Here is a 15,490-nt window from a genome sequence, read left to right on the forward strand (position 1 = left end):
CGGTCCTATTTCTAGAAACTGCAACTCAGTTGGGCATTCAAGTACCAGAAGATCAACAGCACTAACACCCCGGTCCGTTTGTATTATATGAATAAAACTGACATTTGGCATAAACTTCATCTTGTCCATGGAAGGGGTATAATTTGTTGTAGCAATGTAGTCCGCTACAGTCTCTAAGTAAAAAGGGTCTAGTAATTGAGCAGGCACCGCAAGAACAGAACCCTTCATCTCTGCCTAATCCAAGCGATTTCCATCACGCTGTCTTTCCGCCACATGAAATTTCGTCATCGTCAAAGCATCGACTGCGTCAAGGCGCCACGCCATGTCTCTCATTGAGCATTGGCCGCAGCAGCAGGTTCAGTAACATTCTCTCCGCCAGTCTTAGCATTTTCTTCAGCACCCGTAGAAGTGACGTTGGCAAAGTGCACCTTGCGGTCTGGAGCCTCCGATATCCTTCTAAGCTCGGTGACGAAGGACTCGCCCCACCAGGCACTATGAATTGTCAGATTTAGTCCAATGATAGATGTTGCTAGGAAGACTCACCTGGTGTATTTGCGGACATATTTTGAGAGCTTCTGGTAGTTCAAGCTACGTTGCTCGTCGCCCATTGTGACTGCATCATGGATTGCATCCGCGAGCTCTTCAGTGTTCCATGGGTTGACAATCAGACTGCCGTTCAAGCTCTGGGCAGCACCAGTGAACTCGGAGAGAATCATAACACCGTGTCGCTTCTCTTGTGTCGCAATGTATTCGTAGGAGACCAGGTTCATACCGTCGCGCGTTGAAGAAACGAGGCAGACGTCTGAAACGGCATAGAGCGCGATGAGCTCGTCAAAGGAGACGGACTTGTGCATGAAGTGGATTGGCATAAACTCAATGGTGCCAAACTTGCCGTTGATGCGACCAACAAGTTCATTGACGACAGCCCGAAGATTTTGGTACTCTTCGACGTCTTGTCTGGAGGGAACAGCGACTTGGACAAGCACGACCTTGCCGATCCATTCGGGGTGTTCGGTGAGGAATACTTCGAGAGCATGCAGCTTCTGCGGCACACCCTTGATGTAGTCAAGACGGTCAACACCAACAATCAGCTTGACGCCTTGGAACTTCTTCTCGAGAGCCGCTATCCGCTCCTGCACCTTTGGCTTCTGAAGACCCTCGTCGAACTTCTCTGGGTCGATACCGATGGGGAAAGCTCCCACAGTTACGACCTTACCTTGGAACTCGACGCCGTTTGGAGTCGTAGCCAGACCGCTGCTGTGTGTTAGCACAACCTACAGATTTATACAGAGCAGATACGCACAGAATACGAGAGCAACTGCTCAGGAAGTGACGGGCATAGTCGTAGGTGTGGAAACCAATGAGATCGCAGTGAAGGACACCAAGCAGAATCTCGTTACGGACAGGGAGAATTCGATAAATCTCGGAGCTGGGGAAGGGAGTGTGCAAGAAGAAGCCAATCTTGACATTCTTCTTTGTGTCGCCAAGCTCTTCTCGCAGCATAGACGGCATGAGCATCAGGTGGTAGTCGTGGACCCAGACCATGTCGTTATCTTGTACGTCTTTCGCAACAGCCTTTGCGAACAGACGGTTGGCTTCGGTGTATGCATCCCAGGCAGACTCGTCAAAGGTGATCTCACCGGGGTGGTAGTGGAAAAGCGGCCACATGATTTCGTCTGCGTGAAGTTAGTTTTGGCCGTGATAGTGCTCGCCAGTGTGATCTCACTTGAGAAGCCGTTGTAGTGTCGGTCTGCGAGCTCGTCGTCGAGCATGACGGGTACGGCATTGTACTTCTCCTTGAGCTGGTCGTTCAGGCCCTTGGCCTCGTCCTCTGGCACCTCGAGTCCGGGCCAGCCATACCACTGGAAGGTCGTCGTCTTTGCCAGGCCGCTCAGACCGCTCACTAGTCCACCAGAGGACATGGACATGTCGTACTTGCCCTCATCGGAGCGCTTGATAGTGATGGGAAGACGGTTGGAGACGAGGAGAAGGCGTCCTTCCGAGGCCTCGGGCCTTACAAGCCGTGTGGGTTCGTCGGGCATGTTTGTGAAGTTTGCGCGGGAGCTGTGTGGAGGGGCAGTGGACTGGAGGAGGGGAGCAGATTGTCCGATTGCTGGATACGGAGATTTATTCACAGCGGGATTTAATCAGGCGAGGTCAGCACAGCAAGTGTGCGGGACAGCTTGTGACGGCTTGAGGTGAGGGGTGTGACAAGTGCTCGCAGGCGCGAGAGGGGAGGGATCAGTGTTTTTCAGCCGCGGTGTTGGGGTGACGAAAGTATGATAATAAACAGGGCCCGCTGAGTGCAAGTGGGTTCTCGTAGGTTCCGAGCTCTGGCTCCTACATATACTTTCTACCTGCCGTACCGATGGAGAGAGGGTGTGCGACAGGGCCAGATGCAGGCGGAACAGGGGCCAAGGATGAACGAGACTAGGGCTCTAGGGCGGTGTGGATAGTGGGCAATGGGAAAAGAATCAGATGAGGCTGGTAGAGTGGGATTGTCCAAAGCTGCGAGTGTTTGTGACGTCGGCCGTGGAGCTGCCCGCCGCGTGGGCGGGGCATCCCTACGTACATAAGAACAGAGCGTGGCTAGTCCTGCCGCCCAACAAATGCCGCCTTTGCCTTGAATCTGCAAAAGGATGAGGGGGAATATCACGGGCTACGCACTATGTTTCCATCCTATCTGTCTATCAAAAATAATTGACCAGCGCATTGGGCGGTCTTAGGGCCTGCCAGCCAAAGTGTCTGGCAGCATCATTATTTGCTGCGGGGCTGCCTGATGCGAATTGACACAATTCCATGTCTCCACCACGTCACGTGCACGCCCCATGCCATACTAGGCGATGAGCTGCCGTCAAGCTCCCGCGCCTTGTCGCGTCCATATTATCGGCCATCATCCAACATCACCAACAAACACAGCCCATCATGTCGGATTCAGAGGCCGCAAGGCCTTCCGAGGCAGCAATCACCAACAAGCTGCGCGACATTGTCATCGCCATCCACAAGTCTGGCAAGACGGATGACTTGACCGTCAAACGCGTTCGGGCGCGCGCCGAGAAGGAGCTAGGCCTAGACGAGGGCTTCTTCAAGACCGACGCGAGCTGGAAGGGAAAGTCGCAAAAGACAATTGTAGATGCAGTGGTCGGTAACAGCAGTGGCCGTAGCATTGACCCATCTAAGACGCAATCTAGGACAAGTTCTGTAGTGATGAACCCTCACCGCAGCCCACTCCCAAGAAGGCAGCACCCAAGCCGAAAGCGAAGCCTGCCCCAAAGAAATCCAAACCTGCTACCGAGAGCCCTCGTGGTGTGAAGCGAAAAGCTGCTGCGCCTGCAAAGAAGCCCAAGAAGCGCGCCAAATCTGAGTCTGAAGAGTCCGAGCCCGATCTCTCGGAGCCTCCTGCTGAAATATCTGACGCTGAAAGCGAACCGCCAAAGAAGCCCGCACGGCGCGGTAAAAAGGTTGTCGCAGACGATTCGGACGAAGAGGATGCGCCCGCGCCAGTGTCAAAGCCCAGTGCCGCCGCCGATGACGATGACGATGAGGCAGAGACTGCACCCCCAAAGGCGCCAGACACAAAAGGAGACGTATCCGATAGCGATCTTTCAAGCGTCATTGACGAGGAGCCTGTCAAGAAGAAGAAAAAGACTCCAGCAGCAAAAGGCAAGAAAGAAAAGGCTCCACCAAAAGCAAAGGCAGCACCCAAATCCAAGGCCGAAGATGATCCCGATACTGCAGAGGTTAAGCGCCTACAAGGTTGGTTGGTCAAATGCGGCATCCGCAAGGTCTGGTCTCGCGACCCAGAACTCTCGAAATGCGACACATCCAAAGACAAAATCCGTGTCCTCAAAGGTTGGCTGAAAGACGTCGGTATGGACGGCAAGTATTCTAACGAAAAGGCTGCAAAGATCAAGGAGAAGAGAGAGTTTGCCAAAGATCTCGAGGCTATCCAAGAGGGTGAGCTAGCGTGGGGAAAGACCAACGAGGTCACAGCCACTGGAAGGCCAAGTCGGAGAGCTGCTGCAAGGCCAGTGCCCCAACAAAAGGTTGTGCTTGAAGACGACAGTGAAGAAGAGGATGCCCCTGAAGTGGATGATGATGACGATGATGACGACGACGATGATGTTGAAGTTGACTCAGGCGACGATGATGACGGCGATAAGAGCGAGGATAGTGCAGACGATGACTCGGATTAACCATTCTTCCCGTGCTCTCCTTTTCAGCTCTTCATGCACGTAGCTTAATCACTCCTTCCAAGCGTGTTCGTTTATTGATACCCACGAACAAAATCTCAAGCGTCTCTTTTCAATCATCCAATCTGTCCTGTTCCATGTTCCATGTTAGGTACTGTAGTTTTACCTACAAAGAAAGTGATTCAAAGAAGATACATTTCAAAGAACGCTGGATGACCAACTCTACAAGTAGCGGATCGTTGCTATTCATCATAACCACTGGTCATTCAGATCCTCATTAGGACTAGTCAATTATGTCACCTTCTCCGAACATTCCCCAATCAATAGTCATGCTCATCTTGATATTTGAAAATCCAGTATGATTCATAAAACTTGCTGATATCGAAAAACCTCTTCAGATTCACTAAACATTGTTCTAGTTCGTTTCTGGAATTGGTGGTATCACTTCCTCTCAGCGATACGTTGTGTGGGGTTTAACGGGAAGGAGCACATGTGCCTCCCACGTGCCTTGAGGCATTTATGACATTCGTTGCGCCCACTTTGACTCTAAATCTTTCAGCTGCCAACACATCAAATGCACGGCACTGCTTCCGCACTCTACATCAACACGCTCAAGTGGAATCAACTAACGATTAACATTTTGGATTAATCTCACTCCAGGCGACTTGGATGATTTTATGTTCAACAAAAGACAATGGCATTATGCATGATCTAACTGGTGAGAAAACACTTGTTTTTACGAAGGCAACCATTGAACAACACCAAGCAGATCATATACTCTTACACTCTGGAGTCATCTTCCCGGCGTCCCAACGCGTTGGGATCAATGTTCTCGGTCTCATCGTACGTTACACCCTCCTCGTCCTTGATCCCTGTAACTTGCGTGACAATTCTGGCTGCCCAAGTGTCACAGCTGACATTGACAGCAGTCCTAAAGCGATCTAAGAACCAATCAATTGCAATGACGACTGCATACATTCCAGTGATTGGCACACCAACACTAGTGGCAATCATGACTACAAGAACCAGACTGGCACTCGGAATCGGCGTCGTTCCGATAGAGGCGAGGGTCGAAAGTAGGATAATGATGATGTAATCCGTAGCATTTAAGGTAATGCCTTGAGTTGCAGCCAGAAAAACTACTACGATTGGGAAGTAAATTGCAGTACCATCCATGTTGATCAGACAACCAAGTGGAACGGCAAATTTGGTAACTACGGAACGTTAACGGGTGACAGACAAACAAATTGGTCATGCAAACTAACCTGTGACGGGAACACCCTGCTTTAGTACACAACGAATAGTGACGGGCAAAGTAGCAGCACTTGATGCAGTACCCCAGGCGGTGATCCAGGCAGGGCTCATCTTGAACCAGAAAGTGTATGGGTTGCTCCTGGTAAAGATGAAAAAGATGATAGGAATGATGATGAACATGTGGATGAACATGCCGCATAGCGTTCCTCCAATGAGTATACCCAGATTCGTACCAATCTCAGCAATATCGAGGCGGAAAAGGTTGGGCATAATGAGGAAGAAGACACCGATCGGCGCCAAGTGGATCAGGACGGTGATCACTCTGAGGATTATGACTTCGACTTCCTCGACCGCTCGGTAGATGGCACCTCCTGGCTTGATGACATATCCGAGGACGATAGCTGTGATCAGCACTGAGAGAAGGGCGTCGGTAGCCAAGGCGTTGACAATGTTGTTGGGGACGAGGGAGTAGAACATGTCAACGACAACATCATGGATCGCGGTTTCCTTCCTCTCGTCGACGAGCTCCTGGTCCTCTTCAGACACTTCCAACGCGCTGCCAGATACAACATTAAACAGCTTGCTCCAGACTAGACCAACTAGCAGAGCAGAATGTGCAACGGCTAGAACGGTGGTAAGGACGTAATATCCAACAGTCCAGCGAGCGAGTTTGCCGGCCGCACCACCTCCTTGGGTCATGTTTCGCAAGCGCTGGATGGCCATGATCATAGCAGTGACAATCATGGGAAGTACTGTATCTGTTAGATCTCCAGATTCGGCCCACATGGCTATCATGGCACATACCAACTGCTCGCAAGGCACGCAGCCAAAGGTTTCCGGGGACTGCGAGAAGAACAATTGCTGCTTCGGGTACTTCCTCGACAGTGGTAGTGACAGCGATACCAATGGCAATGGCCAGAATGGCGGCAAAGATGATCTGCCATACCGAGCCTGGAGTCTTCACTCTCTGCCAAAACGTCTTCTTCTCTTCGACCGCGACAGCTGTTGTTGGCATGGTATTGTCAGAAGGTGAGCTGTTGCTGCTCGCAGCACGCTCCATCTCGTCCGTTTTAGATTCGAGCTCGCCCATTGCAGACGATGTATAGCAAAACGTCAGGAGATAGACAAGTTTTCGTTTTCCGTGCGAGGGATGAGAAACAACAGTCACTTGGAACCTCACTCTGAACCTGTGCTACTACACGTACATATTATACAACGAACCCCGCCCTTCAGCTGCTCCGTGCATCATCCTGTGGCGAGGCAACCAAGAGATAACGATTCTGTTACCAATAATCCGGAATGACACCGTGCTCTCGCATCGCCTTCGTCCCTGAGTATCCTCAACCTATCACAAGGAGCCAACTATCTCTGACTATGACATCTGATTCGCTCTGGGCAGATCCAAGTCTTGAGTGGATAAGCAGGTGTAGTGCTAGCAGACTCCTCTCAACACTCGGACATGAAATTTGAGCCTTGGAGTTGTTGGCAGTGTTGGCAACTATTGCACGCAGGGAAGTTTACAAGCAAAGTGATGTGCCGGCTCCCGACTCGGCCAACAAGGATCGGCTAGACGGCGCCCCGTGCCAAGTGCTCATATCACTGGCTTCGCTAGATCGAAACCATGCAATTGGATCGTGCTTGGACTAATGAACTTTGTGGAGTATGGGAAAGTGAAATACTGTAGCGGAGCGTGGTGTCTTGGTCTTTTGTCGCGTGCCGGGCGAAGCTTGGCTGGCGGACTGAACGGCTTGGCAATGACTCTGGCTCGCGTATGGCGTAGGCTAAGATGAGCGTTATCATAGGACAATACTGGAAAGGGCCGGCTCAAGCAGAAATCGAGGTCACAAGCCGCGGCATTGCGTTGGATACGGGTATTGGCGAAATCAGCCTCGAGGTGCTTCAAGGCAGGAGACCATACGACACTGACCGGTCATCCCCCCGAATAAGCAAGTAGGGAATGACTTTCGTAAGCATTTCTTTTGGAACGTAAGACATGTTGAATCCCGACGCAGACGTTTTGCTTAGGAGCAGGGTCAAAGCAGGTGCATCTGCGCATTGATGCATCTGCACGCAGTCTAGGGTTGGCCGGCAGTACCCAGGTGCCAGGTCATTCAGGCTTCAAAAGAAATGCCTGCAACTGCTTTTGACTGGGGCTTCGACTTACAGGGATGGCCAGAGAACGACATCAAGCAACAAGGCCTGTCACCGTGGTACCGGATCTGATGCTTGAAGGGTTAGGCTTAACGCATCAAAGGCCAAGGCTGTGCCTGGTAAACAGCTTCGACAACGATTCTAGAAGTGTAGTTGCGCTAGCCCTTGATCAATCCCCGGCCGCCTTATCAGCTCTTGGTGTTTACCAAAGTTGCCGTACGAGCGTATCTGTTATCAAGCCAAGTAACGAGTACACGTCTTCAAGACCAGGAAGCTGCTGCCTTTTCACTTTTCGGAATCACTGATTCAGTCCGCACTGATTTTGGAACTGCCCCCTCTATTTCTTACATAAAACTCTCTAAATCTAGACGAACAAAGGCTAATGCTATCGAGAGAAACCCTCCAGCTCTCGAATCAAACGAAGACTGATGTGCTTGGCATTTGCAAAATTTGCTTCTACACTATGTTTACAACTTGGAACAGAACGATTTCGTTTCCAGAAAATATTTCAACGGCTCTTTGTTCAACCAATAGCAACCAATCATAGTTGCATGCCTATCAACGCCATAACTATGACTGGCTTACTTGACATTCCACGAACCTCGATTTCCCCTGCATCGCGGGAGTTCCCAGTCCAAATCTACTGCATCCAAATACAGGAAACGAAACTCATATTTAAGGACGTTGATTGGTGATTCAGTAACTATGGGATAGGGGCCAGAGAGCTCATGTCGGGGCTTCGCCAGCTTGAACTGCTTATCGCACATGACGGTAACACTACACAGCATTAACTCCACAAGACACATGTTTGTGCCACTTGAGATATCAACGATTGATAGGGCACTGCCTTGTGCTCTATAGTACCCAAAACATGCGTGTTTGGGTTACATCGGGTCGACTTGAACGAGTATGGACCGTAGGCGGGAAACACTAGTCTGAAACTACTCCCAACATCTAGTGCACCCAACTGAAGGGGTTTTCAGAACTCGAAGAACAATATGGTGCATCGGATACCGTTCGAAAGGACCGTGTGGCTGGTTGAGGCCGTTCCCGCGCAATTGCTTTGTAATGTCTACTCGGCTCTTATTACACCACTGTCCATACTTTTCCCCCATGGATATCACAGTTTATGTACCCAAACAAAGACTGGAGTAAGTTGTTTTTCATCATATGTTAGCAGAAACCGGCTCATATGTGCTCGTGTGTAACACATCCCTGCCAACCATTCACAAATAGTGTTACAGGTGAGCGCATAAGCCCAATGATATTAACGATTCGCGCTGCAGCATATCGTTTTTCTTTCGAAATCAAAGCAATAAAATGTTGCTTCTTCTCGCAGTTCCGTTGTGGGACGCAAAGGAGCGTGACCATTGGTCATCGGGATTAGCATCACGGAAGCCGGATCACAACTCTTGATCCGATCCGACCTCAATTGCTCACATAAAAAGCGACCACATACCAACTCAAAACATCAACAACAACACACAACAAACTCTACATCTCAATCTACACATCAATTGTCCAAATTATTTCCAAAAATTCAATCCCTCCACCAAAAATGCCTCAATTCAAAGTAGCAATTTACCTCTACCCCCAAGCCGACCTCCTCGACTTCTCCGGTCCGGCAGAAATGTACAGCCACAGCGACACCCTGGACGAAAACGCCACCTTCCCCTTCGACGTAACTTCCTTTGCGCACTCCAATCCCGTCGTCTCGGCCTCACCCGCCCTGGTGTACCAGCCCAACAAGACCTTCGCCGAAATAGCCGACCAAATCACAGACTACGACATCCTCGTCATCCCCGGCTCCCACGACAAAATCATCACGGAACTGATTGCCACGGAGCCCGGCAAGCAGCTCCTCACTCTGATCCAAAAGTTCGCGGCTGCGAAACCGCGTGCGGAGACGGGGAAGAGGTTCCTCCAGTCCGTGTGCACGGGTTCGCTGTTACTGGCTGCATCTGGTGTTCTTGCGGGCCGCACGGCGACGACGCATCATCTCAGCTATGATTTGCTAAAGTCGATTGCGGATGAGGCTGCGGGCGGCGAGTCCAAAGTTAATGTGGTGAGGCAGCGGTATGTGGATGCGGGTACGACGGATGCTGGTGTGCGCATTGTGACTGCCGGCGGAGTGAGCTCGGGTATCGATGCTACGATATATATTATTGGAGAGATTTTTGGCCAGGAGAGGGCGGATTGGGTGGCTGAGGTTGCCGAGTTTGAAAGGAGGGAGAAGGCGTGGGGGGTTTAAGGGCGTGGAGTGAATGTGGTTGTGGTGTAGAAAATTTCGGGTTTGTTGGTTGATTAGAGGGGTTTATTGGGATTGGAGTGAAAAGGAGAAAAACATTTATAGTGGTTTGGTGAATGTAAAATTTGATTTGGCTGAGCGGTATGTTGACTGTTGAGTGAATGAAACCTAACATAGTGATTCGTCGAGCTTGAGTTCTCAACTCCACGTGCTCTTTGATACACTAAATAAATTTCCCCTAGTAATCTATTAACAAGAGAAGTATACGTGAATATTGAGATTTACCCCCCAAACTCCTATTTCGCCTCGTTATCGCTAGATGAATAGAGGGGGAGATAGTGTCATGTGATACCTGATCCGCTGCTGCGTATAGCCATATTCGCGAGATGAGAATCAGTGAAAACTGTGGTATCTGAATGATATTGCAATGGTTTTCGTAAATCATCTGAATGAATATTGAGATACGTGAAGAACTAAAGAAGACTCACTTCCTGCGCTAGCGAAAAGAAAGAAATTTCATCAAGGCTATCTTGACAATATCGCAAGAATGTGATGACAATTGCCTGCAATTTGAATAGGCAGCTACCCAAAGCTCAGACCCAAAACATCGCGGTTACCAAAGTTCACTCCTTCCCAAACCACGAAATAATGAAAGCCGATTTCCTACCCAACTAGTCCTTGAGGCAAGCAACAGCAATGAAGGACCCACTCTTACCTTCTCATTCACTTCTCTTTAGCTCGCCTGCCAACAGTATAAAAATGCATCTTTGTTATGAGTCGAAACCAAAACAAGACTGCAACCTCATCTACCAGCAACCCAGTCTTTAGCCAGCATAATCACGATGCCATGCATCTCCCTTCCCTTTCGAAGACGCCCCGACCCAAAAGATCCTTCTGCCGGTTTTCCAAAAGCACACAAATACGATGGCCCGCTCCAGGAGGGCTCACAAGGCTGTGTCGAGCAATGGACACACATCCCAACTAAAACCGTTATCGCAGTAAAGGTAATGACCCGTACCCACCGTCCATCCCCCGAGATACAAATCCTCCGTGACTTGCCACCCCACGACTCCATCATAAGATACCTTGATCACTACGAAAAGGTCCCATCTCCAACCCAAGTATCCATCCTCCTTGAATACTGTTCCGTCGGAGACCTCTACGTGCTCCGAAGCATAAGCATCGATCAAAACAAACCCACCTTTTCAGAACCCTTCATGTGGTCCACCTACACCCAACTCCTCAGCGCCCTCGCCTTCCTCCACCACGGCATCTCCCCAACGTACCCCTCCGGCCGCCACCCCTGGATCCCCATCGTCCACCGGGACTTGAAATTCGAAAACGTCCTCGTAAAATCCCTCGGCCTCGCTCCAGACTGGTCCACTGTCGACCTCAAACTCGCAGACTTCGGTATGGCAGGTTACCACAATCCAGCTCACCCAAATCCCTCTGGCTACATCGGTACAACATACTACTGGCCGCCCGAAGTAACCTGGGAAACCAAACAGCTCTCGCCAGCCAGCGACGTCTGGGGTATCGCAGCTATAATGCACGAACTGGCGCATAACTTCCCCCCGATAGTCGACCCCGCGGTCGTGGAAGCGCAGTGGTTCAAGACTCACACCGAACCGCCCTTCCCCCCTACATACTCGGACTCACAAAAGAGAAATTACTGGGCTGCCAAGGCACCGAGGCGAGTTATCCCGATTAATCTCGATACCGATGCCGACATACCGAGTTTGCGTGACCCGGAGTTGGGAGGTAAGGATAAGACGGCGCTGTGGTTTCGACGGCGGAGACCGAGTCCGAAGTATTCGGATCGCTTGAATGGGTCTGTGATGAAGGGTTTGGAAACGGTGGAGCAGCGGCCAAGTGCGGGGGTGTTGTTGGGGGTTGTGGAGAAGGAGTATAAGGAGGTTTTGGGGGAGAGACTGAGGACGTAGAGCTGGAGGTCTAGATCATGGAGAGAGGGGGTGGTGCGGGGAATTAGAGGTGGAAGAATGGTTTGAGCGGGATCTCAACTTGACAGTACAATGTCTTTGGAGACGAAAGATACTGGGCTATTGAATGGGCTTGGGGGTCATGGAGTCTTTTCTTTTGTTAATCATGGATGAAGTTGTTTACCACATTTACTTTGCTGGCCGAAGCGGGCATATCTCACTTGTATAGTAATATCAGTCTCGAAAAGTCCGTACTCAACGTGGGATGAATATATCTCTGATTGCAACGGCAACATGATCCGGCATTACACAAGTGGAAAGGCCCATGCTAGGGAAGCTGGCGGGGCCAGTGCAATGCAAATTTTGAGCGCAGTGTTACAGCAGCAGCGCTTGAGGCACAAGCACGTGCTCTGGTACAGCGAACCCTGACTTAACCCTCCGCCGTCCAAGATTTTGCAGCCAGCTGTAGAAGCGGATGAGGAGGAGGAGCCCCCAAAATTGAGCGGCCTCCTCGTGGGAGAATGATGGACTGTGGTCACCAGATGAACTGGAAAGAGTTTTCCACTCCTGCTTTTTTTCGCATCATACACAACTGGCGCTTGATATCCCCAGAAATCTGGAGGCACGCATCAACAAATACCTGGATCAATGTTAACAAGGGTACCATTTGATCATGTGACGGCAAAGTGTTTTTGTGGAATATCAGAGCTATCTTCTACTCGCGCATGGTGTCTCAAGCCCACTACAGTCTCTCACATCCGGGCTAGTATACACAAACCACAACATGCGCGAAAGTTGAGCGGGACTTCAAGACACTCGGTTCAAGTGTAATGTGGGATCGTCATATACGGATGGGAGTCTCGGATTAGTTATTCAAGATTGCAACGTACCTGCATCTATGGAAACTTGCAACACGTCCCATGTTTTATGCGCGCTCTTACGCGTCAGATCAGTTGAAGTCAGTTTGTGGCGGGTAGAGCTAGGAGGCAGGAGATGGCAAGAACAAATGAGTTCGAGAAAGGGGAGCTCAGCCGAGCGATTATGTCAGCTACTAGTGCGCTTGGACATGCACGCGTCACTAAACACTCTTCTTCTCCGTCCATCGACTTTCAACAATTATATCTCATTATTCATCGGCTCTTGAACCGGCCTCGAAATTTAAAGACGTTATTTACAGAATTTCCTCTGGCTTAACCACGACCCAGTTCTTGTCTGCGGTGACCTCCCGTCCGTTCGCAATCTGCGCAAGAGTAGTGTTCTTGATCTCTTCTTGCAGCTGCTTAAAGTACGAATCCTTGCGATTGATCCACAGATGAATGCCACCCTTCGAGACATCTACGCCGTGAAACTGCATGTATGTATCGCTTCCGGGCGTATCGCCACCGACCAAGATCGGGCGCTTCCATTGATCGATGTAGGTCAGGATACCAGCCCATTTACCCGCGAACCAGGTGGCTGGGGTCCAGAGGTAAGGAGTCACAACCAGGTCAAGGTTGGCGGTTTCGTTGTATGTGCCTGCGGTAATCTGCTCCCGTGCGTTTGTGACCGCGCCTGATGTAGTGTTCTTGAGGACCGTGGTAACGCCAATGACATTCTCGGGTGGAACGTTGTATCCGTACTTTGGATCGCTGGCCACCATCCGTACGAGTTCCTCATGCGAGGCGCTCATGATGTAGACGGAAATGCCATTTTCCATGAGCGCATTGTATAGTTCCGCCTGGCCCCGGAAAACTTGGGGTGTATGGACGCTGCTGGAAACTACTTCATCGCCATCCCAGTATTTCGTAGGGATGGTCGAGTTGTACGCCATTAGCTCATCGACGTAGCCCTTTAACTCGCGAAGTGTGAAGCCAGACCACACTTGCGCCGCCCACGGATAGCAGAGAAATGTATCAATGTCGCACAGACGGTTGTAGTAGCTGAAAAGCGATTCTGTGAAATTCGCCGTATCCTTGAAATCAACCAGCTTTAGGCTAGGGTCCAAGTTTTCGCGCTTGAGGATACCGCGGTTCTCGAGAAAGGGAAGAAGCGACTCCTCGATGTCGTAGCGCCAGCTCGTGTTGTCCATGTCGAACACCGCATAGTTGCTCTGATTCGCATTGCGCGCAATCATAGTATTCAGCGCTTTGGCAGCATCGGCAGGCCAGTGCTTGAGTTGGGTTTTGTGATGAGCGCCATAATGGGGTGTTGCTGTGCCGAAAGAACTAGCAAATGCCAGCCACAAGGCTGTGTTGAGGGTTGAAGTCCGCATTCTTTGTTTCAATGATTGATATTTCTGGGTCCCAAAAAATGGACGACTGGGGAAGCGAGCAAGAAAGAATGCAGGAACCCGATTTTCCGGAGAATTGGACAATTAATACTGGGAAGCTGTCAACATTCTGTTCGGGTATATGGAGTCCGCCAACCATGGGTGCTGCTGCCGATAAGGGAGCCCGGTCCCACACACACACACAATTTATTTACGCCCGGCGGCCGAGCCGAGAGGGCTACTAGCGCTAGTCTAACTTTACACTTCTTATGCTACATCTTGGTCTCAGCCCATATATCTTCTTTGTCCCACTTCTTTGTATAGCTTGTTATCTTAGGTCAAAGCCCTTACTCAATATCTTGGCACGCTTCTTCTTTATCTACTATCACTCCTCATCAGGTGCTCGTGGGTTAGTATTGTTAGTAGCAGACTAGCTTAGAGTCGGCTTCTCCAAGAGATTCTCTAAGTGTTCAACGTCCTATCTTCGGCGGCTAAAGCGCTGTCTGCTGTCGGTTGCACGAGGCTGCTAATAAGTTTACGTTAGTAGCTAACTATAGTTAGTTTACCTAGTAGTTAGTTAAATGCTAGTTTGCATCCAGTCTCCGTGTTGCTATTGCGAATCGTATCGTCGCTCGCACTGCGTCCATGTCTGGCTCCCATTTCGCGTTGTCTGTCGCTGTTTTGCCGCCTAGGTAGAACGATATACTCCCTCGGTCCGTCTGCGTGCATTGTAGCATTTCGGTTCGCTGCGTGGTCCACTTTCTGCACCGGAGTAAAAAGTGCTCTACTGTCTCTGCTGCCTGTCCGCATTCGCATTGGTCTGTTGTCGATGCTTTGATTCGATATCGATACGTGTTTAGCTGTGCCATGCCTGTTCTAAGCTGGGCAAGTACACTGCTCTCTTTCCGCGACAGTCCGTCGTAGAGCTGTCGTGTGTGCTTTCCTGGCAGTGCCGTGTCGATTTGTCTAGAGTATGCTCCTACGTCTCTTGGCACTTTCTTAGTTATGCCTCGCTTTCGTGCGATATTGTGCGTAGTTGATCGTATTCTAGGAAGCTGTGTTTGTATTCTGGCAGTCAGTCTGGTTGCCATTTTCGCCTCTTGCTTGGCGAGGCTTGCGAGCTCGCACTCTTCGCTTGTAGGTAGCCATAGTACTATCACCGTATTACCGTCTCTTCTTAGTGTCTGTACCGTCTTGTAGAACTGGCTTATGTAGCTTTGCCCAGATTGCTGCCGCGGTCTTCTAAGTGTGAGCACCGCAGCCTTGTTTCTTGTTATTAGTACAATGCTGCGAAACCTCAGCTTCGGCAGCCTGCTCAGCGCCTCAGCCATTGCCGCTAGCNCTGCCGCGTAAGGATTCTGTTCCTCTCTCTTGCCTAATGTGACGGAGAAAGATTGTTTCTCGTTATTCTGCGTGCTGATTGCGCCTCCCATTCCGACTACTCCGTTCCGCGCTG

At 50.3% G+C, this 15,490-nt stretch overlaps 7 protein-coding genes across 7 annotated transcripts; 3 read left to right on the plus strand and 4 right to left on the minus strand.

The window, feature by feature from the left end:
• Positions 1-329: 329 nt before the first annotated feature.
• COCVIDRAFT_86939 (glycosyltransferase family 20 protein) lies at positions 330-2,042 on the minus strand (the record flags this gene model as incomplete). The annotated part of the gene is made up of 4 exons (XM_014705934.1): positions 330-492; positions 544-1,257; positions 1,304-1,676; positions 1,727-2,042. 4 exons carry the CDS (start codon positions 2,040-2,042, stop codon positions 330-332), a joined length of 1,566 nt encoding a protein of 521 aa, XP_014561420.1.
• A 105-nt stretch (positions 2,043-2,147) lies between these two features.
• COCVIDRAFT_86738 (hypothetical protein) lies at positions 2,148-2,405 on the minus strand (the record flags this gene model as incomplete). The annotated part of the gene is made up of 1 exon (XM_014705935.1): positions 2,148-2,405. A coding segment is annotated over one exon (258 nt), but the record flags the coding sequence as incomplete, so codon positions are not given.
• Positions 2,406-2,925: 520 nt separating this feature from the next.
• Positions 2,926-4,196, plus strand: COCVIDRAFT_22728 (hypothetical protein; the record flags this gene model as incomplete). The annotated part of the gene is made up of 2 exons (XM_014705800.1): positions 2,926-3,141; positions 3,192-4,196. The coding sequence occupies 2 exons, from the start codon at positions 2,926-2,928 to the stop codon at positions 4,194-4,196; spliced, it is 1,221 nt and encodes a 406-aa protein (XP_014561286.1).
• A 777-nt stretch (positions 4,197-4,973) lies between these two features.
• On the minus strand, positions 4,974-6,537 carry COCVIDRAFT_87057 (hypothetical protein; the record flags this gene model as incomplete). Its single annotated transcript, XM_014705936.1, has 3 exons — positions 4,974-5,407; positions 5,459-6,199; positions 6,252-6,537. 3 exons carry the CDS (start codon positions 6,535-6,537, stop codon positions 4,974-4,976), a joined length of 1,461 nt encoding a protein of 486 aa, XP_014561422.1.
• Positions 6,538-9,156: 2,619 nt separating this feature from the next.
• On the plus strand, positions 9,157-9,849 carry COCVIDRAFT_86987 (hypothetical protein; the record flags this gene model as incomplete). The annotated part of the gene is made up of 1 exon (XM_014705937.1): positions 9,157-9,849. One exon carries the CDS (start codon positions 9,157-9,159, stop codon positions 9,847-9,849), a length of 693 nt encoding a protein of 230 aa, XP_014561423.1.
• An 839-nt stretch (positions 9,850-10,688) lies between these two features.
• On the plus strand, positions 10,689-11,789 carry COCVIDRAFT_87085 (hypothetical protein; the record flags this gene model as incomplete). The annotated part of the gene is made up of 1 exon (XM_014705938.1): positions 10,689-11,789. One exon carries the CDS (start codon positions 10,689-10,691, stop codon positions 11,787-11,789), a length of 1,101 nt encoding a protein of 366 aa, XP_014561424.1.
• Positions 11,790-12,957: 1,168 nt separating this feature from the next.
• Positions 12,958-14,037, minus strand: COCVIDRAFT_86785 (hypothetical protein; the record flags this gene model as incomplete). The annotated part of the gene is made up of 1 exon (XM_014705939.1): positions 12,958-14,037. One exon carries the CDS (start codon positions 14,035-14,037, stop codon positions 12,958-12,960), a length of 1,080 nt encoding a protein of 359 aa, XP_014561425.1.
• Positions 14,038-15,490: the final 1,453 nt, after the last annotated feature.

Source organism: Bipolaris victoriae (assembly GCF_000527765.1).
Source record: "Bipolaris victoriae FI3 unplaced genomic scaffold scaffold_6, whole genome shotgun sequence".
Classification (NCBI taxonomy): domain Eukaryota; kingdom Fungi; phylum Ascomycota; class Dothideomycetes; order Pleosporales; family Pleosporaceae; genus Bipolaris; species Bipolaris victoriae.